A 27,580-nucleotide genomic window follows, 5' to 3' on the forward strand; every position below is an offset into this window, starting at 1 on the left:
GGGGAGCTGTGTGTACACACACAGAGCAGCCCCACAACGAATACCAATGTTGTTGTGGTGCCAGGGCAGTTTTCAAGTTCCCTCGCTAGGAAGCAAGCCCAGTCCCAACCCAACTCAGGTGTAGGTGGGATCCTTTTGCCTTCCTGTTTGACAGAGCATGAAAAGAGCATTGCAGAGACTAGAGGAGGGAAGCAGTCAGCTGCAGATGCACCCTGGAGAGGGCAGATCCCCGAGGCACACAGAAGTGCATGATTTTAACTAAGAAAAAGTGATGTGCAAAATTCAGATCTGGGATGCCGACATATCCCTTCAAGCTGAATTTAGACTTAGATGAAAATCCCTTAAAGCTCATGCCCATTCTTAGTGGATCCCCATCAAGACTTTGGTCTGAACTGCTGTCCTACTGCTGAACTTGCAAGATTTGTAGATCTACAAAATCCACCCTATTGCCCATTGCCAGGACTCTGTACTGCAGTTACGTATGTGGGTCCCACCAACTGTGGCATTTTACCACCTTGCAATACTACTGTGAGGATGGGTGGAGGGTTGTTATCACAGGTTTTAGTTTGGGAATGGAGGCAAAGACAGGCTCAGGCATGTGCCCCAGATCACACAGGTCATCAGTGGCAGAGGAGGAACTGGCAAGTCCCTGAATAACCCCTGCATTAATGGCTTCTCCAGTTAGTCTTATGGGCAGTCATGACCTTAGTTATATGTGGAGCACTAAAATGTCCTAAAATCCAAGCCTGATCTCCCTCCCCCTTCAACTGCAACAGCAACAGCATCACTCAGTGCACAAGGGCAACAGAGCTGAGTGGGCGTTCCTTCCCATGGCCCCACGTCAGCAGCACCCACTTAGGTGGGGATGACAGGGTGGAAGGGCTCCATGCGGTACCAAGGCTGTCGGCTACTCCTGGGAAGGATGGCTGGGGCCAGACACAGGCTGTGCTGAGCTGGGGTCCAAAGTTCCCCAATGTTTTGCTGCCCTCCTCCAGTCAGCCAGCACCACTGCACGTGAGACCACTTCCGAGTCCTTTGACGTCCCCATGACCCACTTTACCGCGATGCCCTCAATTGCCAGGTGTTTCTAACCTTGGATCACTTCCACAGCTGTTTGCTGGCGGCTCGGGGGCAGGCGGTAACTGGCCATTGCCGAGTAGGTTGGAGATGGCGCTGCCCCAGCCCCCGGGGCTGCACCCTGGCCCGCAGCCCTGCCCGCAGCGGGGGGCAGCGGGGGGGGCTGGGGCTGGGGCTGCCCCGGGGTCCCGTGCTTCGTCTCTACCAGCATTTCCTCACATTCCCTCCTCTCTCCCACCTGTCCTTCAGGCACTGCAGAGCCACGGGGGCACCTCCTCAGGGCCCTGCTCAGAGCAAGAGGTGCCCTGGTTACAATGCACAGACACCTGCACAGCCAAAAAACTGGGGCAACGCGTGTAATTTCCAGTTCCACCATGTCCTCCCACCAGAACACACACATCCTCAGGGACCCAGAGCTCTGGCACTGAGACCTGCATTAAGCTGATGACCTTTGGGAGAGGAAGGAAAGCTACTGATGCACCTTGAGGATAGCAAAGAATGCGGGTTTGCTCCCTGTTGAGGTTGCTCACGCTTTCTGCCTATGGGATGCTTCCGGCAGGGAGCAGCTGACCTTGTTCCTGGGCATAGAATCACAGAATGGTTTGGGCTGGAAGGAACCTTCAAGACCATGGAGTTCCAACCCCCCACCATGGGCAGGGACACCTTCCACTAGACCAGGTTGCTCAAAGCCCCATCCAGCCTGGCCTTGGACACTGCCAGGGATGGGGCATCCACAGCTTCTCCGGGCAACCTGTGCCAGTGTGTCACCACCCTCACAGTAAAGAATTTCTTCTTAATATCTAATCTATATCTACCTTCTTTTGGTTTACAACTATTACCCTTATCCTATCACAACAGGCCCTGCTACAAGGTTTGTCCCCATGTTTCTCATAAGCCCCTTTAGGTACTGGCAGGCTGCTGTAAGGTCTCCCCGGAGCCTTCTCTTCCCCAGGCTGAACAACCCCAACTCTCTCAGCCTGTCTTCATAGGAGAGGTGCTCCAGCCCCTTGATCATCTTCATGGACCTCCTCTGGACTTGACAGCTGCCTTCCTGTCACAGGTTGTACTAAAGTTGCTGGGTTTGGGACTGTCCATCTCAGTCATATTAAGTGCTTGAGGGGCTGTCGGGGCCCAGACCGTAAGGCAAAAAGTGCACTGTCTGTGCTCAGTAGGCAGTATTCCCCGTAAGCTACCAGCCAAAAGCCCTGCAAAGGGGATGCGCTTGTGCTCAGCAGATGAGTATGTGCTTGCTGGCAATGCATGTACTGAAAAGTGTTTGCTGTCTACTAAGTGCCTGAAAAGTGTGGGCTGGCTAGAGCTCTGCCTTATTTAGGAAGTATGAAATAATTTTTGTAAATGTCCAGAGTGTTATTGGTTGAATTCCTATTTACATCTCCATCAGCTCATTGCAGGACTTACTTACAGGTACCAACACTCATCCAGAAGTCCTGCACCCCCAAGACATACTGGACAGAAGTGGGGTAGCTGTGCATATAAATATACCCCCATCACTGAGTCATATGTGGTCTCATTCCATTGAAACACATAAAGTCTAGTTGTTTGGATCCTACCCTATGTTGCTGGGGGTATGGGAGGGGGAGTGTGGATATAAGCTGACAGCACTTCTCCTCTCTTTATTTATGTCCACGAGGAATGCAAGCACATGTGTCTGCTCCTTCCTAAGCATTTCTGCAAATATATTTATAAATTGACATCATTTCAGCCAGATGGGCAAGGCGATCAATAATCACTAGCACTCAGTATACCATACAGCATTGATCCCCCTCTCTTACCTGCACAATATGAAGTAAAAGCTGAGTGTGAGTGGTAGCCGTTAGAAATTGCCTTTCAAGCTATACATTTTAAGGATACTTATGTGTAATTGCACATATTGCATATATTAACCTGAAGAATTAAGTATTATTTTGATGAATACATACCTTCCTCCAAGACACTGAGAATGGATGAGATGGCAAGTTGTGATCTACTGACCGCACATGTTATCTGGCACTGTATCCAGAACAGCATCGCAGGTGCAAAGGTTCAGCATGTACAGCAGCAGATGGAGAAACCTGGCAGATCATTTCTTTTTAACATGGGAGTAATAGTTGCTGCGGGAGGGCCCTCCAGCAAACCCAGACCTGCTTCTGAGGGTGAGAACCCACCTGCACAGGTGTCCTCAGCACAGAGCGGGAAGCAGAAAGGCAGAGCTTTTTGGTACTGGTGTGTTTGACTGTTCATTATTGGTCACCTTGCAAAAATGGCATGATTAATAGCAAACAAATCTATATTCTAAATGTAAAGATCTTTTTCCATTGAAGCTGCTTTTACTGCTACTTAGAAGACTTTACCGGCTGAAAGCTAGGGAATTTAAATTTCTCTGGAGCTGTGTGAAGTACTGAGCATTGACATTTTATGTGCTTATGCCATCCTTGGGAACTTCATCCACAGGTTTTCAGGTCAATTGTAAATAGCTGCTGAAACTGTAAGGTAAGAGACCACTGTAGCAAAGACAGGGTAGAATTTCATGGCATGGGTTTTATTGTGAGGCGTAGAAGCAACCAGGAGGGCTTTCTCTGACCCCCAGCAGCAGTATGAAGCAGTGTGGAGAGGGTAAGGAAGAGTCTTTCAGGGACCAGGCTGAAAGCACAACCTCTCAGCAAACAGGGCAAGCATTGCCAAATGTTATCATCAGCAAGGATATGTGCTCAACATCTTCTTAGATGTCTGTTGCCTCTTATTTCTTAGGTTCTATAAAAAGCCAGTCATGCAGTAAATATGCAAAAGTAAAATGTTTATACATTTTAGTTTTTTTAGATGTGTTCTTACATATTAGAAATTGATAAATTTTCCTTGTTTTCTTCTGTCATTGCGTTAATGGGTATGCTAAGTTCAGATGACTAAAGACAATGCAGTTCCATTACCTCCATCAGGACCTCCCTACATGCAAATGCAACACCTGTGTTAGAAGAGTTTTACACAAGGAAGAAAAATTATCTTAGCTAATACATTATATAGTAGGAAATTATGATTTGCTTTCCTGCTATATGTTATACTTCTTTTCCTCCAGCAACCGTAACACAGCCCTTGGCTCTTACAACAGACATCCAGAAACTCCTGGTCATGGATGCCGTTGACTCCAGCAGGGTGCCTTTAGCTTTGCTTTTGCAGTGTTCCCTCCCTTTCAGCTTTCAGCGTTGATCTCTTACAGGCTTTTTGGTTGCCAAAGCAAACTGATGGAATAACTAAATAATGTAAGTCTGACTATTTGAGGAGCAACCTGAGGAGGGCATATAAGGTGTCACCAATGCATACACTGGATGCTGAATGAGCTGAACATGATCGTTTGTGCTGGAGGACCCAGGAGAGCTCAGAGGCTGGGGTGAGGGGATGGTCTCCCCAGCACACATGCTTTGCATTCAAATTACTGTTTGGGATTTTTGTACAAACGGTCTGCAGGACATTGCAGAACAGCTACAATGTGGTTTTTTTCCCCAGATCAAGTGGCTGAGCCCTGTGGGAACCCTTGGTCCAACACCCACCAGACGGGGAACTGCTGCACATCCTCTGACCCTCTGACCCCATCCAGCCCCACCATGTGCCATGGGGCAGGAAGCACTGGAGCATCCTTGTGCTCAAGTGGCCACCGTGGGCTGTGGATGGGGGTGGGAGGCAGCTGTAGGGCTCCTGGACACCTTCACCTAGCTGCCTGCCATCACGTCTGGGCGTCAGACACAGACCCAAATGCCCCCAAGAGATAAGGGAACAGAGGGACACTTCTACCACCTGAACCAGTGGTGATGACTCTCTTTTCAACAGCTCTGGGTGCTTTCTGAGCCCAGGTGACCTTTTAGCCTACAAAAGGCCTCCGCCAAGGCAGCCCACAGATTAGCTGCATATTATGTACACAGTACTTCTCTGTCCTTTAAAACTGCTGCCTGACAGGCTCACTTGCTGCCCTGTGCTTCTTGGATCAGAAGGGAGAGCCAGCAACTCTCCCCTGCTGGCTTTCTTCCTGCCATTTGTGGTCTTACTGATCTCCCTCATGCCACCCTCCCTCACCTCCTCTTCAAACAGAACACCCCTCCTCAATTTAGTGGTTACTGGTGCAGAGGCCACTTGGTACCTTTGATTATCCTCACTGATTATGCACAGATGCATCCTGATGCATCACAACATCTTTTCCAGTTCTGCTGTAGCTTTCTGGATGTGGGGAGAAGCACAGAGTATTCTTCTCCCCCTAAAATCAATGTATCCATCCACCACAATATTGACGGTGCCTATCAGTCTCTTACAGAGCAGAAAGCAGGATGTGTCCAGGAGGGGCAGACAGCTATTCAATCCCATTAAAGCCCAATAAATAAATGATAGATTGCCTAGTAGAGCAATCTGGGCTATCCAATGTCCTTTCATAATAAGGAACTGTAACACGTTTTCTGCTGGGACAAGGTCCCTGTGCAAGCAGCATTAACCTGCCTGGTGAGGTATTACTTGTCACTGCATATGAATTTGTGAGTTCTGATGGAAAACTTTGCCTTTCCCTTCCTTTCTCTGCAGTCCATCATCATTTCATTTAATGGGCTTCACAATTTTTCCAGAACATTGATGATATATTGTGACACAAATCCACACACACACAAATCAGCATATTTGCTTTCTATTCAGGAAACCACATGGTGCCCTACCACTTGTGCTTAACGTCACTAAGCCATATGGGTTGCATGGAGAAAAAATGCCATCTTCTTTCGTATAATGGCAAAGACTGTTTGAGAATCACGGTCTATGACAAAAGAGAATGGAAGCTGACTTACTTTTTATCCCTTTTCTGTGCTCAGCAATTGATTCTTGAAGGGAACAGTGCCAAGGATGCCTCCTGAACACTGTCTTTTAAAGTCGTTCACAAAAGAAGAACAAATCTGATTCTGTAGATAAATTAAAACTGAGCTGGATTGAACTAGTCCAGCACACCTCATCTGTTCGTGAATCTATTGAGATGCTGAAAGCTGGAGGGGAAGTTCATCCACATGCAGACATGTACTTGATGTTGTCAGTGTGAATGGTCCATCTGGGTTTTTGAAGCTAACACTCCTCAGACAAGCTCCTCCGTGACGAGCAGAGTCAGCAGAGACTGTTCCACGTGTTTCTCTCTCCTGTGTAACTTCTCTGGTGCCTCCCAATGTGGCTGATCTCTCCTTGAAAGCCTTCTGCAGTGAACGCACTAACCCACTCCCTCTCCCTTCGTTATCTGCTTGCCTCTTTCCCCAGCTATGTTCCCTTGAGAGGTCCAGCCTGCTGCCAAGCGTGACTACATTTGGCTGCTGGGTTCAAATGTTATTACAGGGATCGACAGGCAGCGCAATTGCACAAGTCTCAAGCTCCAGGGGATACAAGGATAAAAATCTCCCAGAGAGAAAAAGAGAAAAATAACCTGATTTAAGAAACCTCCAAGCATTCATTGGCTAAAATGTGGGTTGAGCAGGGCTTTCCCAGGCAACGTTCTTCCTCTTAAGCTAGTGGAAGAACATCCTTGCATTGCAGACAAGACTGGACCTACAGATGTTGTATGGACAGATGTTATCTGCATATCAGCTAACAATAACCTGCAAAAAGGCCTTACAATTATTCATGACATAAAGACTGTAAAAAACATGTTTGGTGCCTCTGATGCCCATTTTGGAGTGCAAAAGAATGGTAGACATCTCACTTAAAGAGACCTCAATTTCAAAGGGGCCAAAACTCTGCCAGGTTTCAACAGGTGAATCAGTTGCATGGAGGATTTTATTTTGTAGCTGCACATGCAAACTGCTATCCTTTATTTAGCTCATCTAACCCAAGCTCACCGGCCCTTGAATAATGTGTGTATGCATGGTTGTGCATGTGTAGGTGTAGATGTACTGTATATTCCCACATCAGAGACATACTTCTGCCAAGTACTAGCTCTTGTGTCACAGGCCTCATCAGGATGTGTGGATTTGCTTTCTCAGTTCAGTGAATGTGGCTCTGGAACCAGGGTCCAAAACACCAGAGCATTTCTGCAGGTGAGCTCCATTCTTGGTGACTATCTGGGAGGTAGCTATCTCTGTTTTCACCCAGGAAAAAGAACAGATGATCTCCGATTCCTCCTGATATGGGATGAAAACTCATTTTTTCCATGCAACCGATTCTTGCTTTGTGGCTTTATTGCTTCTTTCTGCAGTGATGCCCTTTAGAGCATATAATGTATTGAACCTAATGCCTTTCTGAAGGAATGAGATATCACTCTGGATAGTCTCAGAGCTCTTAACGGGCAACCTAAGCAAACCAGCATTATTTATAAATGAAAGCAAAGTAATCGATAGCAGCAGTACAGACTTGGTATTAGGTTCCCTGCCTGAAATTTCTGGCATTGCTGTACCACAGTTCAGAGCTGGCTGCTGCTGGGTATTTAGCAAAATAATAACTCAGCCAATATGATTTTTTTTTTTCATTCAGTATCTGCTATCTAACTGGGTAGGATACTTGCAGTACTTAGGGATTTTGGGTCTTTTTGGTCCTCCAGAGAAGTCTGGCTCCAGTCATGCTCTTTCTTGCTTGTTTCCCAACTTCCAGACCAGCATCCTACGTGCCAGGTGCTTGCCAGTTTTTTTCCTTTCATGATTGGTAATATGAATAGATGGATTTATTATCTCTTTCATTTATTTCTTTCCTCTGGTCCAGCCTCCCAGTGATGGCCTAATCATCTTCCTGGCAAGGAGCACTGTCTGTCTTCTAGGATTTTAAAACAGAAATGTATTTACTTCAATGACTTTGAGGCAATTCCTATCTGACTGTGTGAAGGGTTGGTATGAGGATTTTTAGAAGACTATGACTGCTTATATGAAACATTTCTTATGAGTACATATTACAGCCTGTGCCATGCATGGCTTACACTATGCCAGTGCCTTTGGACCATGACGCAAAATCATTGCTTCACCTAATATCTGCAGGGTGGCAGCCACCACCACAATTTACATTGGCCCTGTTGAAGACAGGCAGAACGGTGTGTTACCAAAACCAATTCCCATTTTGTAGCTCGCAGTACCTTCACTGCTGGGCCTGCTGAGCTATTTGAAGACAGCCATGACATGCAGGTTGTGCTGTTTCAGGGTCTTCATCCCCTGAGGTAGAGTTTGGATCACCAGTGCTTGTAGGAACTGCTCCTGTTCTTGGCCAGTGTCAGAACCCAACAAGCCAGAGCTTCAGGTGAGAAATGAACAGCCCTAAGGCAAGGGGAGCTGTCAAAATCCCCAGAACAATCTGTTGCACCCAAAGATGATAGGAAATAATCTGGGGCCTTGAGGCAAGTCTGTTGCAATTGTAAAAAGGCAATGCAAAAGATGAAAAGCAGATGAGGGAAGAGATGGATCGGAAAGAGATGATCAGAAGCAGTGGTTAATAATCAGACAGAAGGCACAATTAAGAGTGACTATTCTGCAATGCCAAGTGGAGGAGGGGAGATAATCCAATTCCAGAAGAGCTGTCAGAGCACCACAACATTCTGCCTGCCATTTATTTAGGCAGCAGGAAAGCACAACCAAGTGCACATCACCATTATAGAAGAGAAGCTTTCATTTCTTTCTTGTTCGCTGTGCAATTAATTAAAAAGTTATCTTTCATTTGTAAAGTCACCATAAGGTTGGTGTCAATTTATGCCTTGCTGGAAGCACAGTGGCTATTTGGGGAGTTATAAAGCTGCAGCATTTATTACCTGCCTCTCTCCTGGCTTTGTCTGAATCCCACCTCTGGCATTCTGCTTCCTCTGCTGAGATCTTGCCTTGGCCTCTTAGTCCCATATGACCGTCTATCCCTCATGATGTGTCCCTCTGTGCCTGCCCCTGCGCTTATACACCCTGAACATCCCAGAGAGTGTCCAGCCACTTGTGTTGTGTGCTTTGAGCTGAAGTGCAGGGCTGCCCCTTTGGCCAGGGTTCAAAAGTTGTTAGTGAAACACCTCCCAAAAACACTTGCAAGCAGCATGACTGCTTCAGCCACATTTTCAGGGGAGAAAATCAAAACAAAAGCCTCTTGAGCAAGCAGGACGTGGCCAGCTTCCAACCCTGCTAAGATTTTCATGTCACATTTCCTTTCTTTCCATTTATGTTTCTCCTTAGCTTCAGGCTTTCTAAAGCAGGCACAAGTCCTTCTTTTGTCCTCACATGATAAGCCAGGACATATCGGGTGCTGCATGAACAGCACATACACAGCAGGCTAACTGTACGCATTCTCCTAAAGGTGTCCTTCATCCAAATGTGAAGGATAGAAGTTTCCACAAACAAGTGTCATGTAAATAGATGAGGAGGCAATATTAAGATTAAAGACCTGGCATCCTTGCTTGGTAGGGGAAATGTAGGAAACTGTACAGGAGGAAATTTTTAACACAATCAACTTATAAATCAACAAGTAGCTTCTGGTTAAAAACCAAAAGTCTAAGTAAGAAGTAAAAAAAGGAACAAAGTGCTCTAAGAAGGAAATGCTTCATGTTTATTTATGGTGCACTATAGCTGAAAGGGCAAAAGAAACCATAGGCACTTATGTCCAAAGCAGAGCTAAACACCCACAGGCATGCATGTGAATTGCTTCTGATAACTAAGTCTTTGAAGGCTGGGATAGATTAAGCTTTGCTGTCAATAGATGGACACAATTTCTGGACTGATAAAGGCAGTTTTGCCCAACTGTATGGAAGTCCTCTAGATTTATGAGGAATCTATAGTAATTAAAATTATTAAAGTTTGTGTTCAGAAAGAGCAGCCTACATACATCAGAAATTTGAGTGAGGTGTATTTTCATCGATTTATTTCAAAAGTTTCTTGCATTATAGCAGGAGCCCAACTCTTGGTGTCAGCTCTTGTTTTATTCCCATTGTTTATGCTGCTTTATTATAATTTTTCAAATTAAACATCTTTCTTTCCAGTGAGGTGGAAAGTGGCCTTGTGTTTATCATAGATAAAACCCACAAACATGAGCAAGGCAGGCATCTGATATATATAAAATCTAAATTCTAGTTCAAACTATAGTAAAATGGGTGTTTGCCCATAAGCTGAAGATCCTACAAGTTCTGCAAATTTAATTCAGACCTCTGAAACAGAGGCAGCCCAGGGACTGTTAGGCAGAGTATATGGAGTTAGGTTTTTTCACATGGTATCTCAAATGGGGAGCATGCTGAGGAGGGACCATTATAGCAATCCTGTACTCCAAGATTTAGCTACATCCCAAAAGGCCTTTGTCCTTTAGGCAAAAATTCCCCACCTTTTCTTTCAAAGCATCACTGGAGCTGACAGTTTTCTATAAAGGCTTGGCCGAACACATGGAGGCTGTGGAAGAGATGGAGTACATGGCAGCAGGATGCTGTATTTTAGTGGCCTGACATAGGGCAGTTGTGGCCCACATGCCAAGAACTATTTGTGAAATTTTTATTAAATACTGGAAGGGTGAGAAACAAAGTCAGTGCCTCCTTGCTGGCCAAATGTAAGCAGTAGCAAATGTACTCCTCCCAAAATACTGCTGGCCTAGTGAACACAGGCTGTCCTCAGACAGGCTTCCCACTCCCCAGGTGAGCGCTGCTGCCATGAAACTATTAAATAAAATGTGGTCACCACCACATTTTTAAAAGGCACTCAGCTGAGTGCTGAACTGCTCATGCTGGGAATGGCCCCAGATGTCTGTGGAGGTGACACGCTGTTGCTGGAGTGCAGGGACGTGGCTCTGGTGTTATCTGGCAGCTGAGTGGGGGCTTTTTAGGTTACAGCCTTGGCCATCTGCTAGCCTCAGTGTAGTTTCAGTTCAAGCCCTTAAGCTGTTTCTTCTCACCCTATGGCATTTCATACCAAGTATAAACACTCAAGAGCAACCTAAAATGACCAAAGGAACAGAAAGAATTTGGCTTTGTAGGTGGGATTTTGCAGTCACTGTCTCAGATGTAACAACCTCAGTGGCATTTCTCCTCTCTCACACTACAGTGAACCAAAATGGGGCTGAGTTTCTGCCTGGGGATGTTTGTACCAGTGACACATCCCAACGGCATCCAGGAGAGAGAAGCTCTTGTGTTTCTGTATCCTGCCATACTGAAGGGCTACTGAGGGCCTGAATTAATGGTGTGCCCACTGCTAATGGTGAGTACAAGCCATAGCCCTTTGTCACTCAGCTGTCTGCTGCTAACAAGGTAAGTAGAAGATTTGAGGGAATAAATGCCAGGAACTTACAGAGAAACGTAATGCAGAGGTATGAAATGACACCTGGCAAAAGGAGCTTCTCTGTAGAGGAATTATAGAGGAATGAAGGCAGGTTAATTAACATTGATAATACACAGCTGTGGGCTGGCTTCAGGGGTGGTGGGTTGGCTGATGTGGATAATGTGCAGCTGTGGCTGGTTCCTGCTAACTCTAGGGGGTACAGAAGAAGAGCAGTGGATGAAGAGAGATCTGGAAGAAGCAGAGGGAGGAGAGAGAGCATCCTGGATGTAGGAGAGAAAAGGAGAGGCCTTGGGAGAAGCATGCCCAGATGAGGAAAGGCTGGCTGGAAGAGGAGCCTAGAGAAGGAAGAATCTGGATGCAGCAGAGGCAAGAAGCAGGGTGGACTGGCCTGAAGAGGATGAAGAAACAGCACACACGGTAGATGAACTGTTGAAACCTTGTGGGGGATTGGTGGCTGTGCTGGGGTGAGGCGTGGGAACTACTTATTGAAGCTCACCTGGTATGAGAAAGTAAAAGCCTTGTTGCAGCTGGCTAGTTTTGATAGTGCTGTAACACTTCTCCAAAACTTGGTCTTTAAAAATACTGTGTCCTATACTAATATTAAATAACTCTCACATTCATGCTACAGTTTGAGTGACTTCTGTTGGTGTTCCAGCTTAGTTATCTCTGAGTGCGTTCAGGAAACCTGTGCTCAGTGTGAACCCTGAATACCATCAATACTTCCCTAGATTTGTTCTGAAGTGTGTGAAGTTCTGGTTTCCAAAGATTATGAATTCAGGCTTAGCTCATTTGACTTTGCTAACCTAAACTGTGCCAAATTCTGACATCATGTATAAAAGCTTCAGTACAGGTGTTGGAGGGGCCAGATGAAAAATCTTAAATTATCCTAAGTATACTTGAGGGCAGAGAATCCTTGGGTCTGATGTCACTTGCCTTGTGCGTGCTGGGCTGGCATCAGGCTTAGCAGGAATTTGGATGCAAAGGAAATGCAAAATCAAGGTCCATAAAAGCAGACTTGGTTTAGGACATAAATGCTTCCAGGTGACTAAAAAGTGACATTGCAAATGCACATCTTTAATCTCTGCTCAGAAAACCCTTTAGGGACAATAGCCAAGTGGCCCAGTAAACTTAGTTATTACTGAAGGAATTATGTTGAGAGAAGGATGCCTTGACTTGAAAGAACCTAAATCAAAATTTAACAGCCAAATGAAGGCCCCTTTGAAAGCTTTATTAAAGGAGAAAGCAGTAAGTACCTGCGGCACTTGAAATAAGGTGCTATATGCTAGTAGCTGAGATCACATCTACTGACTCATTTGAACCTTGGGGTAAGTACTATTTAAAACAAAAGACATACATAGTGTGTGGAGAGCTGGTTATTAAAATGCAGAAAGTAGCTATTTTTAACTAGATACCCCCTTCTCCTTGCTGTCTTGTGCAGCCTAACAGGTACAGGGAACTGTGCCCTTCCCCAAAGCCAAAGACCTCTTTTGTGAACGTTGATGCAATTCAAGTTTACTGCAAGATCCCAGTTTCAAGGTCTGTTGGTTTGTTTTAACTACAATGAGCCTGCTGTTAAACCAGATTCACAAACAATTCTTCTTTATAACCGCTAAATGTATAACTTTTGTAAGATGTTGTTCATAACCTTTGTGTGGGTGAGATTTTTTGTTTGCATTGGTGTTCAAGAAATGTCTGTTTGCTCATTTATGTATGTATTTACACAATAGTATATGGGTTATGTCAAATTGTTATTCAAGTTCATCTAAAAAGGTTTATTTTTCTAGGCAAGATGCAGAGGCACTGGGAGAGAGGCAGGTATGTTTGTACAGTGAGGGCTGAAACCTTGGGTTTGGGAACCATCAGGTCTCCTCCAGCATGGCGAGGAAGTCTCATGTCTCCTTGCACCTCTGTGGGCATAACGCGAGGTTGAGGCTGTACAACAGCACTAAGGGAGCATTCCGAGCGGAAACCCTTCACCTCTTCCTTGTGGGGCAATCCCATGCCACAACCATAGGAAAGTCTTGGAGGTAGATGACTGATCACAAACAAGAAGAAAGAAACAACAAATAGATCAAATGAATGGCTTATTTCTCATATTAAATTGTGTCCTTAGGATTAATTATGGTAACAAATATATGCGTAGAGCTTAGAATCAATTCACGAAGGAAGAGTCAAAGTAAATTCAAAGACTTAAACTTAGCTGCAAAAAAACCATTCTTACTGGCTCTGAGCCCCACTAAAAGCTTAGGATATGGCTCATGTTTTTATGAATCCAATATGTTTTAATGGGACACATGAGCATATCTGTACACATATTTAAATAGAAATAGATATGCCTCTATAAAGGAGTTACAGCAGCATGACAACTTTAGCTATATGCAATTACATTTTGCTCACCAGGCATTTTTTAAAGTCTTACATGCCCCTTGTCCCACTAATCTGTACCCTCCAGGCCCAGTTTGCCCCTGATACTTTCAAGCTGCTGCTCCTGTGTAGGGTGAACAAGTGATGCCCTGCCACGAGCATGAGCTCTTAGCAAACATTTCCTTTTTGAAGATGAATCTTTCACCAACTCCATCTCTGCAGTGCTTTTCTGCCTGTCCTTATACCCTCCCCCTTCCCTCCCAGGGATGCAGGCAGCAAGGCAATGTAGGATCCTTTTCTGAAACACTCAGGCTTAAGACTTGAAATCTCAACATGCAACAAAGCTGGGACTGAAGGCTTTGTGCAAATGGAAATAGAGGTTCCCACCTTTACAGCTGATCTCCTGGCAGAAGGCCCAGCTCCTAAAACTGAGCCATTATTGCACATGGAAAAGCAGTTTTAAGTTACTGTCAGAGAATTCAGAAACTTTTCAGTTAGCTTCTCACTCTCTTTTGAGTCTGGTACCTCTGTAGTAAGGCAAAAGGCTACAATCATGTGGAAACCGTCAGCAGTATAGTTTCTTCTTTGAAAAGAAGCACCTAGAGCAGCTTTTCTACCATTGTCTTGTATATATACTGTACCCTTTAGGTATTGCTTGGAGGTGGTACATGTTCTGGGTGGCCTGTCTACATCCTTCAGGCCTTTACCATATACCAGTTGCTCTGGCATTTGCCCAGTCACACTAATAAATCTTCATTACTGCACTTCTATCAGTTCTTTCTCTATATATTGGGAAAATCGAAGCTTATAAGCCTAGAGGACCCAATACTGCAACGACTTGTGTGCAAAGGGCATGTATATGTTTTAGAGACCCTTTGATGCCCATGGACCAGGATTTTCCTGTGGGTTTGCAGCATCTGCCTCCTTCATGGTAGGACCACAGCAGAGGTGGTGGTGGGTGTCCATGGAAGCTAAAAGGATGAGTAGCAACACAGGGTGTTAAGCAGATGCCTACTAGGTTGCTGGATGGAGGTTTTTGGTATCTATTTCAATGGCTTCATTGGTAACAATCTTTTAAAAAATAACACTTTCAGATGTGACCTGAAAAAAGATATAAGAAATTAATGTTTTTACAGAACTGTGCTAAGAGGTGTTCTTTGTTTTATCAAATCAGATTTTCACAGAAGATGGAAAGATACAGCAAAACATAACATAAAGACATGCTGTTGACATGGCATTTGTGACTTATTTATGACAACTAGATAATATCAATGTTGTTCTTGGAAAGGGAAAGATATGTGAATATTAGCATAAATAAATATTCAATATTGTATTCTTGCTAAAGTGGCCAGCATCTTTTTCTAAAAGTTCCTTGAATTATCTGTACAACAGATTCACTGATGTTTGAAGATGATTCGTGAAAACAGGTTTATTACCACTTCATTTATCTCATCAATATAAACAAAGGTTCAATTTGCAGATAACTGATGACAGTCTTGTAGATCCTCAGGAAGAAGGGCCAGAAATTCACGTATCATTGGTTACTGTTGCATTTATGCTGGAACCAATCAGATGCTGTGGCTAAGGGGAGCAACCTGAAAAAAGACATCTTGATCAAAATTTGTGAAGGAACTGTAAGGGACCTCGGAGACAAAATCCTAACAGCTACTTAACACCTTAAGTTTACATTTGTTCAAATGAACAGTCATGTGAGTGGACAAAATTAATGTAATATCAAATGTAAATCGTCATTCATAGTCTGTAAGGCAAAAGGATGGTCTCATTTATCAAGGTATCTCTATTATGAACAGTCAGCTCATCTCCAAATATAACCCGTTTTTTCCTTTAAGAGTCTATGGCATCAGGAATGATGCTGGGCTCCATTTACACATTTACCTCTGCAGGTGTTTCAGTGCATCCAGCCCACACACACTGACTGATTTGACCTCTCACTCTATTTTTTCCTCACCCATATTTCTGTGACTGGCACTGAAAAAGTGCATCACAGGGAGACTGGTCTTCTGCTCTCACTCTAGTTCTTTCATCTATGTGCTTTCATCTGTGCACAGGTAAAGAATATGTCTCTTGTTTTGCTATCCAACACTGTAGCTTGTTTCCTGAGGAGGAATACAGCAGCTAATTAGAAGGCGGCTGTCTTCAGTGGTTGCGCTCATAGAGTCTGAAATTCCTCCTGAGCAACTGTGTTTTGTCACCTTTTGAACTGCCTCCCTGGGCTGTCACCCTTCAGCTCACCTGTACCACTGCCAACACTGGCAGGGCTTTCTTCCAGGGTAGCAGGCAATTCTGCATGAAGGAGAGCAAGGAAGACAGAAGGGCTTTGATTTTGCCTTATTCCTTCAGGAGCACTCCCTTCACTTCTGCACAACCCCTTGCATCCAGTGGCTTAAGGGCTCTGTCTGCAGGGGTCCACAGACAGGCAAGAAGATTTATTACCGGGGATGCAAGCCTTGCAAATATCACTCTGATTCCTGGTCATTTTAATCCGGTCTCAATATTTATTCATGGATTAAATCTTTTCAGTCAAGAAAAGTTTCTCTTGGGTTCTTGTGGGTGCTGTCCTGCACTGTAGAAAACACTGTTCTTGTGGTCTAACCACACAAGGCACAGGGGCTCTGTGGCTGAGGTGCCAGTTTCAAGGTTGGGAGAAATGTCTATGACTGATAATGAAGGAAACAAAAATTAGGGACAGAAGAAACCTAGAAATGATGTGTGCTTCCTAGACTGAGTTTATTGCTATCATTACCATCAGAATGTGATGACTTCATAGAACACTTTGTTTGAATAATGAGGTCGGAGTGGAAAAGAGGAAGACATGAAACATGTTCCCCTTAACCACTCTGAGTATGAGGGCCTCAAAGCTGAAAATCGGGGGGGGGGGGGGGGGGGGAATGGGGGCGACAACAACATGACACTTCTAAACATCTCCAAATGTAGTTTTCTTCTATGCATTTCCTCCTTTGTGAAATACTTTGGGCTGCAGTGGCTCTGTGCCTTTTGTCCTCTGCTTGGATGTCTAAACCTCTGTGGTAGCAAGCCATAGTCCATCTCCTGGATAGCTAAACCTCCCCGGCAGCAAGTCATGGTCCACCAGCTGGTTTTAACTTTTTCCCTTATTGACAATTTAGTATTTTACAAAACAAAGTGCCTGGAAGACTCTAAACTGCCGCTGAAAGTGTCTTGGCCCTGAGCGTAGAAAATGCATTTTAAAACCTGTCACCCTTTTTTATTTCAGCCTTACATCTCCTCTTTAACTCCACAAGCAGCCCATTTCACCGCATGCACCATTAATTCTGGTACTTTCAAATCAAGCAGAAGAAATAAACCAGGCTGTAGCCCTTCCTTTGTTGCCATAATGAACCAAGGAATTGGAAGATGAAGTGCTGACATTTTAACTTTTAATTGAAGAATTTTTTCCCCACAGAGGTATCAACAGGGAATGGAGCATCATCCTCCTTTTTAAAATCAAAGACTAAGTTCCTCAGCTGTTTTTGAGCCAGCACGAGTACAGGCACAAGTGGGATGGTGTAAAGACGATCCCTTCCAGGGCTGAAAGGTGCAGCTGAGCTCGAGCAGTGGCTGCTGCAAGTCACTGTGCTAGCTGGTGAGACTGGTGGAAAGCCACATCAGTGCTAACACCCAGAACTCGCTCGCTGTTTGCTTATCCTGCCCTGGCTCCAGCTAAATGTGATTCACCCCGTTCACTGCCTTATACTGCCAAGTAACCAGGAATCCTCGTCTCTCCAACATCACAAAATGTCCTTTCAGAAAGACCCAGCCTCTAAACCAGGTTTTATGGCCCTCTTTCTGTTGCATCTTCACATCTTTATTAAATCCTAAACACAAGCTTCCAAGAATTGGCAAGCTGCTCCACTCCTGTGTGAAATAAATGCTGCAGTTGTGATCTTTTCAATGGATGTGAGCACTGTAAAAGTGCTGAGCCAGTGGACTACAATAAGGGCCCACCATCTTACCCCCCTCGAAATACCTGGGTGGTTCCTAAGCACCCTTTGGGAGGGAGAAAGACGCACTTGATGTTATTGGGATACCTCTCCATGGCTGGTGCATTTCCATCCAAAGTGAGCTTCAAAGGCTGACCCGCTCATCTCTGCTCACCCTCTCCCTCTGCTCTCTTCTTCCCGTTCAAGCCACACTACCCCATTCTCCAAACTTGGCTGTTCTCCTACCAAGACTTTCGACACAGTGGAAACTACAGTGCATGCCAGAATATTATTCTAATTTCATATTTCATCATCCAGAGTTTCTGAAGAATACTGTGAGTTATTTAATTTTGAGGTGCACATCAGTAAAATAATTAGGAAATCAGTTTGGCAAATGTTGCAGTAGATTTTAACTCTTGAGGGGGTTCTCAGTGTGGAACTTGGCTCTTGACTCTCCTCAGTTTCCATTAAACTGTAAAAAAGCCTGCCAAGGGAAAGGAGAAGAACCTCATAACTGACACTTTAAAACTGAACTGAGCAAAGCTGTTCAGAATATGCTGAGGAAACAGCCTTGTATGGGGAGAGGTGCAAGGAGCTCTTTTCCCTCACTAAGCCTGTATTATATATTGTCCTTGCCTTCAACAGTGTCTACTACAGCAGACGTGAAGGGCGCCTGACTAAATTAGGCACTAGCTGGTATGAGGAAAGGTACAGGATGCCTCACTTACTTCTGGGCTTTAAAAAAAATTATAATTTGAATGGATAGTATAATTCACTGTGCTATTAAAGGAATTTTTGAAGATGCCTTGAGATGGGCAAAATAATTAATCTAACTTACTGTTTACTACTTTGAAGTGTAATTGTAATTATGCCTATTGTAAAAATATCATTACCATATCTGTATTTCAGATTGATTTATTCTTTTGGTGATGGCATATTTTTGAAATTTAAGCTGCATTTTCCAGAGGACTTCCCTCATGCATTCCAAAACCCAATGATCTGTTCCTGTTTGGACTCTATACCTCTCTACATACATTTTTGCCAATGTACAAATTAATGTAATAGTTAACAACACACCCTAAAGGTTTTTTTTGTTCAGTCACACTTCTGATCTGTTATTGTTGGTGCACTTCAAAAATACTGTTATTCATCTTGCAAAGGTACACATCCAACTTATAAAAACTTAGGATCTATCAATATAAGAACACTTCAAAAATGGGTACTTCTCTGAAAACCTTTTTTAACTTTCATTTTCAGAGATTTTTTTTTCCCAATAAAAAGGCTTTCTGTTGTACAGTCTTCACTGTAACACTGGATGATTCCTACCACTAGGAATTTCCTGACAAAGGTTGACTACCTTTTTTTCTACCCTTCAGTCACTGACCTACAACTACCCAAAGAAAGTCACTTTAATCTATCAAAAGAAGAGTTCGGTTTTCAAAGATTTTATTGAGTCACTGTCGTGGTTTAACCCCGGCTGGCAACCAAGCCCCACGCAGACGCTTGCTCACTCCCCCCCACCCAAAGGGATGGGAAGAAGGATCAGAAAGGAATGTAAAATTCAAGGGTTGAGACAAGAACAATTTAATAGGGAAAGCAAAAGCTGCGCATGCAAGCAAAATAAAGCAAAGAATTCATTCACCACTTCCCATGGGCAGGCAGGTGTTCTGCCATTCCCAGGACAGCAGGGCTTCATCATGCGTTATGGTTACTCAGGAAGACAAACGCCATAATGCCAAATGTCCCCACCTTCCTTCTTCTTCCCCCAGTTTATATAGCAAGCGTGACGTCATATGGTATGGAATACCTCTTTGGCTAGCTTGGGTCACCTGTCCTGGCTGTGTCCCCTCCCAATTTCCAGTGCCCCTCCAGCCCTCTGGCTGGCAGGGCCCAAGGAACTGAAAAGTCCTTGATTTAGTATAAACATCACCCAGCAATAACTAAAACCATCAGTGTGCTGTCAACATTGTTCTCACATCAGAGCCAAAACACAGAACTGTACTAACTACTAAGAAGAAAATCAACTCTACCCCAGCTGAAACCAGGACAGTCACTCTTTCAGAAGGCACCAGAAAGAGAAGACATTCTTGTGTTTTACTAAACCCATGTTGACTGTTTCATGAAGTAAGATTAGGATACAGTGACTTCATTTAGTTGTTACAGATCTATACAAATCCTTAGTATGTTTCATTTTCATAGTAGCACATTCATATCATGAGTTGTATGTCTTCTGATATTTCATGTCTTCATAGTCTGTGTTCATGGGGACATACTACTACTAGGACTCTGAATAGGTTTTTTGACATCTTTGCGTTTTGTTATGCCTGTCTCCAAACCACTGCGAAAGACCTTCATCTCTGCCTTTTGGGTACCCTTTGCATTTTGTCTTCCTTTCTTAAATCCTTTGAATGAGATGAATTCCCTTCTTTCATTCAGTCATAAGATCTTCCTGATGGAAAACACTTTGTCATCAGCCCAACTAATAGACAGTTGTCAGTCTTCAGCAAAGTCAAGTTCGTTTCTTACAATATTGTTATGAGCTGCACCACAAGAATGGTCTCCGGTTCATAATCCATATGACTTCTCATTATCTAGCTTTACCAAAATACAAGTAACATAATGAATTTTGTTTCATGTAGCAATTGTTTTTTTGTAAGGGCAATGTACCTTTCCTCAGGTACACTCTCCTATGACATTTAACTTGACTTCTACCTTGCTCTTTTCATTTTGCTTCTTGCTCCCACTGGGATGTCCCACTTCCTTACGTAGCACACAGATATCCGCGGAGCTCCTTGTCACAACGTGTGAATGCTAGAAGTCTACAGAGTTCAAAAGCTGACTGCACAAATTAATGGGTGAAAAGTCTACTGAAGGCAACTAAAGACTTTAAACCTCCTTTTGACAAACACGTACCCATGTGTCATTCATTTATCTATCATCTCACATGCCTCTGAACAATGTTATGAATAGCTATACCTTCTCAAATCCCTTTTTAAGCTGGCAGACAGAGTCTTTTAAATCTGCTAATAAAACCACACCACGCCACACCACACCTTGGAAACTGGCTGGCATCAGGAAGCTGAATTTTTAAAATGAGTTTTCAGCAATTGTCTTTTACTAGCCATCCACTGTTTTAGTCAACTAGTCAGTCATGGCTACTTCTCTTGTTCCTTTCACTTGCTGCATGATTTCCCTATATTGCCCAGCTGGATGAAGGCAATATATTCCTAGAGGGATTGTACCAGTAACCACGCCAATAAATACTATTTATAAATTATAAACAAAGGAAATCTACTTATTGTCATGACCCTCTGTGACTGACCAAACTAGCTTATTAAAAATCATGAGCTGAGCCTCAGGGATGACTGGCTTACCTTTCTGTGAGGGTTCAAATAATGGGAAGAGGAGACAGGCCTCAGATTTTTTGAGGAATACAAAAGCAGTCTGAGTACTATGGTGAAGGGTTAAGAGCACTGGGGTCATTTAAGCTGCCTCACACCTGCAGTCTCTTTGACTGGGTCTCTGAGCCTGGGCCTCAGAAACAACCCCCTGCTGACAGCAGGCTCACGGAAGAAGGCTGGGAGGAATGTTTTTTTGCTTTGAATTTTACTAAAACCAACTAAACAACCTTCCTCCAAAGACACCACCACACCACCAAAACCCCATGACGGATTTCCAAAACAGGTTCCTGAGAAAATAACTCTTGCAAGAGAATAAAGCCGATATAACAGGACTTAGTACCAGACCAGACCCTCCTACAGAGACACAGTATAAATGACAATACTACAGAAGGGATGAAAATGTAGCTGGAGAGTCATGCCTATCAATGGTCCTGGAAGAAGGAAAGTGCTGAGGTACTTCCACTGTCTGGTACTATTCATTATTGTCACTGGTGGCCTTGGGATACAAGGTATATTAAATTTGCAGAGAACATATAGCTGGGAGAAACTGTTGGGTATTTTGGAGGATGTATGCTGGTAGACAGACTTAGAATTCAAGATTATTTTGAATGTTGCCCAGCTGCTGGGCATCACCGTTTAAGAAAGATGTGGTCTACACAGAGAGTGATGACACAGAGACTAGAGGGAAGCAATGGGAATGTCCACTGGCCTAGAAAACATGACCTGTGAGGAAAGACCAAACAGATTGGTCTGGTTTAAAATAAAGACGAAAAGATTTCAGGGACACACAGGATACAAATGTAACACGTGACCAACCTCAGCTCCAAAGCATTCACCAGCATAATGATGACCCGTGGGACAAAAGACAAAATCCTTCAAAGCTGCAGTGTGCCACGGGAAAGGAACAGCAGAGATCAAGGGCATCGTGGAGGCATTCAGGCCCAGTGCAGACAGGGTACTTTTTAGGTGAGAATGCACAATTTATCCTGACAAATAGGTCATGCTTCATGCGACGCACACATTAGAAGAACCCTTATCAGCCTTGCCAACCTAACCTTGGAGTGTGGGGACTCCTTCTGGGCACAAATCTAGCAAATTATTTATTTTTCACATATGAGCAAGGTACATGAACCAGGCATCTGAGAAACAAAGACCTAAAAAATATTAAGAAAAATCATGTCCAAGCTGTTCATCAAAATGGTGAAAATCCTTTTGGTTTTAGAGACAACCAGCAACATAAATATAAAATGAAGTTCTACCACACTTACAATGCATTGAACTAATTAACACATATTAAATAATGCATCCTAGAACACATCTGTTTACCAGTCTTTGCACTGGCACCATGCAAGCACTTTTGGTGATACACAGATCGCTCCTAAATTTCATTGAACTGAGAGGACTCCAAACTTACCATAAAAGCTGTCATTGTTAGTTTTTAAGTGTGTCAACTCCTCCTCAACCCATTCCTAATACGCTAGTATGCTTCTGTTCCTGTAGTCCTCAGTCATAGCAATCTCCACCAGCTTTGTGACATTTACACGTTTCATAACCACACATACACCCCTTAAACCCAACAATACCAGTGATCTTTCCTCCAGACTGGTCCCTGAGGTGCATCTCAGACTGCTCACCTCTTTCAGTATCTTGCCTTCCCTTTAGCCTTATCCATACCTGACGGTGACCCATACTTGTAGCTGTCTGCTCCATGTTAAGTCAGTCATTTTCTCTGAAGGACTCTGTTATGTGTGTAGCACAATCCAGAGAGGTTTGCTTCACTGCAGTGCTTTTGGCCTCAGTAATCACTTACCTTATCAAAGATCTTATTAGTCTGATGTGATCTAGCTTTGATGAACCATACTGTAGTTCAACCCATTTTTCATTTACCTCTAAGACTTTTCCCAGTCAAATTAACAGGGTATGGAGCTGCTGTTCGACTCACTCCCTCTGCCCTTTTATAAGAGAGGTTTCCTATTCTACGGTAATAGCGCTTCACTTTCAACTTGGCTGAATCATTAAAAACCTTGCTCAGGGCGTGAAAAGATAGCTACCAATTCTTTCAGCATTTGAGGTGCAATTTTCCTGGGCCTGTCACAAGAAACAGCCTAAGTTATGCTTCCACTTCACGTCTGCTAACATCATTTACGTTATCCTCACTTGCTTTAGGTTCTCTGCCAATACCTTCATATAAATAATTATTTTATTGAAAACTGAGGCAATGTACTCATTCAAGATTCGGAACAACCTCTGTCTTCATGCCATCCCTCGCATTTAGTGACCATACATTTTCCTTCTTTGAATCATTTTTATTTATACAGTTGAAGAATCTTTTGTTATCTGTTACCCTCTTCTTTGCAACATCTGGCTCAGCTAGGTTTTTATCCATTCTTTCTCTTTGGTTCTTCAGTTTCTAACCCTGCAAACTGTAGCTCTCCTATTTCCTTTCCTGTAGGTTCACTCACTGCTTTAATACCCTCTTTCAGGTAGTTACTTATCCACTAAGTCTACCGTTGCTGACCTATTCCAACCTCTTTTAGGGGATGAAAGTGCTATACAGGATTTTTCATTTTGGATTTAAAGTAAGTCCATGATTCTTCCACTCAGATGCTTGAGGTTTTAGATCCAGGCAGCCTCACCAATCATTTTTCCATAGTTTCTTAATGTTTGCCTTCTGACAGAGGACCAGATCTATTTTTGACTCTCCTGAAGTCTGCAGCAAAAAACATGAATCATTCATCAGAGGTTGTTTTCTATAATCAAATAATTTTTAAAAGTGTTTATAATATCCTTTTCATTTACTGAAAAGAATTCTAGAGCAGTTTCCCTTTGGGCTGTTGTGTCTGTTTGGTGGCTGCTGGTAGAAAAAAGTATTGCCCATCACACCCAAGAATACACGCTCCATATGGCATTTATTTTCCAAACTGTCTAGGGAAGTGAAGTCTTCTCCAGCCCTCCCTGTTATTTAGGGTTGATGGAAGTCTCTATCCATAGCCAGCCCTGAACGTGAGGGTCTATACCAGATTTTCGTGCTTTTTTATTACTTTTCTCCATGGTCACTTTCAAATAAATGTTTTATTTGTACCATCACATCTTCTGTGTTCTCAATCTATTACTTCATTAATTTATATTGAAAATTAGTAATTAATAGTACAAATACTACCTCTAGCCTCATTTTTCTCTTTTATTTAACCCCTCCAGGTTAGAGGATGTGAAGAGGAAAAACTGGCTTGTGGTTGGCCTTAGCTCCTGGCTTACTTGGCTCATAGGCTAGGGGTGGTACCTGAGAAAGTCGTCTCTTTCCATCTAACCATTTTCTGGGGAAATCAGTCAAAGACTGAAGAAGTTAAATACATATACATGTATACATTTAGAGGTTTGAGCAAAAGGAAAACAAGAATGTTAAATAGAATTCCATTTCTTGCAAGTGGGAGAATGCACCTCAGTGTAAGCAAAGCTCTTGGCAGCCTGTCAAAAACATTGTCCACAAAGAAATGTTATGTTTTCTGCTATGGGGAAGTCCAGCAAAAGGAACAGCAGGTACCAGCACAGCACAGCAGCTGTTGGCTGTTTCTTTTCAAGTCGTTCCCAAAGTCTTTCAGACAGAAGTCACACATCCCTGCAGTCGGTAGCACTAGAAGCTGCAGCTAGCAGTTCCTGGGTAGCAGCAGGGCAAGTGGCAGGATCTGCTCTGGAAATGGAAATTGAGACAGAAGGAAAGAGCCAAGGAGGCTGAGAAATTCATAGACAGCATATAAGAAAAAGAATAGGCCTACGGCATCTATTGATTATTGACATTGCCTGTCCTACACCTACCTTAATCTATGCATCTGAGGTGCCTGGGTTTGTTATTAATTTTATTAATATTTCTGGTCACTATAATATTTTTTTCTGCTTGATTTTTTTTTTTTTTTAAGGAAGAGGAAAGTTGAAAGGCAAGCTTGATAATTCTGATCTCCACCAGGTGACAAACCGGTCCCCTGCCATAGGCCAAGAACAAATCAAGCAGTGAAGCCAAGCCTGGAACACAGGTAGAACATATAATGAATTAAGTCACTGAGCACCGCACAGATGGTGACCTAGCCCATGCCACTCACCCCCCTGCCAGGCTCAGGGGTCAGCCTGGAAATGAGCTGCTCATGGCACGCAGGGGCACTCGGGAAGAGCCACAACACAAGGAGAGCTGTGACTTGTAAAGGAGAATCGGAAGGCAGGGAGGGAACAGACCTGCACCCCGAGCTGACCTCTGGGACTTTGTGCCACATCTTTATGCACCTCTCATGTGAAGCCAGGCTGAGAGAGTTGGGGTTGTTCAGCCTGGGGAAGAGAAGGCTCCGGGGAGACCTTACAGCAGCCTGCCAGTACCTAAAGGGGCTTATGAGAAACATGGGGACAAACCTTGTAGCAGGGCCTGTTGTGATAGGATAAGGGTAATAGTTGTAAACCAAAAGAAGGTAGATATAGATTAGATATTAAGAAGAAATTCTTTACTGTGAGGGTGGTGAGACCCTGGCACAGGTTGCCCGGAGAAGCTGTGGATGCCCCATCCCTGGCAGTGTCCAAGGCCAGGCTGGATGGGGCTTTGAGCAACCTGGTCTAGTGGAAGGTGTCCCTGCCCATGGTGGGGGGTTGGAAGTAGATGGTCTTGAAGGTCCCTTCCAGCCCAAACCATTCTGTGAATTGTGATACTTTGACCATACGTTTTGCCCAGTGTGGGTGAATTTTTGCCCAAGGAAGGTGAAGTGTGCAGCAGCGGAGGGTCCCTGGGCCGAGACACCTGGTGACCCCCTCCTGCCCTCAGGGGTCACAAGGCAGCTCCCCCTCTTCCAGGCCCCGGGACAGGAGGTACAGGCCCGCCCTGCTCGTGTTCGACACGGGCTGTCGGACGAGCCTCCGGCACCCGCCCTGCCCGCTGCGGCTGCCCCGGGGGGCTGTGGGCAGGCGAGGCCGGGGGGGACGCACGGTGCCCCCTGGGCCCTCGCTGTGCCCGGACGACGCGGGACCCGTTCCCCCTGCCGGGCCGCGGGCACCGCCGCCGTTCCCCGCAGGGCGGGGCAGGGGCCGCGCCGGCTCGGCCTCGGGAAAGGACGGTCGCCGGGGGCAGCACCTCGCCCCGCCCCCGCCCCCCGCCGCACTCCCCCGCGGGGCGGGCCCACCGGGCCGCCCGCACCCCGCGGCCAGCACCGGCCGCATCGCATCGCATCGCATCGCATCGCATCGCGGCGAGGCGCGGAGCGGAGCGGAGGGGAGGCGGCCGCGGAAGATGGTGCCGCCGCCGCCCGCCCCCGCGGTGTCCGGTCCGCTGGCCCTGCTGGACCCCGCAGGTGAGCCCCGGCACCTGCCCCGCCGCAACTTTCCCGCCCCGCCGAGTGCGTGAGCCGCGGGGAGGCGGCGGCGGGCGGCGCGGTGCCCACCCCGGCGGCAGAGCGGGCGCCGGCAGCCGGCTGCGGGGGCCGGACAGCCGGGCGAGGCTGGGGGCGGCGGCGGGCTGCCCCGGGGGGGTCGGTGCGTCTGCCTCCGCGCGTCAGTCAGCGGCCCGGGAAGCCGCAAGCGGGGGCTGCGTCCCGCGAAGCGGGGGCACCGGGGCTTCGGTGGCCGGGCGGGCGCTCACGCTGTCTCTCTTGCTCTCGCTCACTGGGGTGTTCACAAACACCAGTTCTTGTGAGCCTGCCGCCGCGCTTACCGAACCGCTGGTGGTTTGGCGTAGGAACGCATGGCGTTGTACGAGGCGCTGAGGTTAACGTGAGACCCCTTGCGCGCCCGGCGGTACGGGCGGGAGCGGGGCGGGCCGGGGCAGCGCCGCAGGAGCCAGGCGGCAGCGGGTTTCCCTCCTCCTGGGTCCGCTGTGTCGGTGGTTCTTTGCTGGAGTGGTGTGCTGCTTGTGCTTACCGCGTACGGCCCGAGAAATAAAGACGTGCAGAAAATAGGAAAATGGAGAAATAGGTCATTATTCCAGCGATACTCGTTAAAGTCGAGAAAACACAGAACTTAGTGCTAGGAGTTGCTCCGTGTAGTGTTTGAAAGGGTAAGCGGAGGCTTTGCTGTGTGCCCAAGGATCTTAACAGACAGTTAGAAAATGTATTAGATCTTAATTATTGTCTTGAACTTGGAAGAAGAATGATGATATCGGTGTTGAAAAGGTAGCGGTGGAAGATATGCTGTAACTTAAAAATGTTTTCAGGTTATCAGTGGAAAACGAAGAATCTGTATACTAGCTTTAAACTAGTGATTAGCTCCTCATTAAATTATTTATTAGTGAAACCCTTGCTGCCAAAGCAATGAAGTCATAGTGATGCTGCATGGTATCACTTACTATAGCTACACTATATAGCATAGCAGGGTTTGTGTGTGTGGTTTTTGTTTTTCTTTGTGTGTGCGTGTGTAATAGAATTGTGAAAGAGCACAGCAGTGTTTCCTATGGTCTTGAATATGTAACACACTCATGGATTCTTCCTCAACAAATTCAAAATAAAGATAAGAAATGGGCCTGATAAAAGCTGCTATCTTGTGGCTTGAAATGAATGCTGTTGCATTTGGTTTAATTACTTCAGCACTCTGGACAAGTCAAGCATTT

At 45.0% G+C, this 27,580-nt stretch overlaps 1 protein-coding gene across 1 annotated transcript in view; it reads left to right on the forward strand.

The window, feature by feature from the left end:
• The window catches only part of TMEM255B (transmembrane protein 255B), a 109,744-nt gene that overhangs the window by 5,716 nt on the left and 76,448 nt on the right, over window positions 1-27,580 (forward strand). The window contains exon 3 of the mRNA XM_080375515.1: window positions 11,052-26,330. Coding sequence (XP_080231641.1) covers window positions 26,270-26,330 — 61 coding nt within the window. The 5' untranslated portion in view covers window positions 11,052-26,269. The remainder of the gene's footprint in view (window positions 1-11,051; window positions 26,331-27,580) is intronic.

Source organism: Falco punctatus, assembly GCF_963210335.1.
Source record: "Falco punctatus genome assembly, chromosome: 2".
Classification (NCBI taxonomy): Eukaryota; Metazoa; Chordata; class Aves; order Falconiformes; family Falconidae; genus Falco; species Falco punctatus.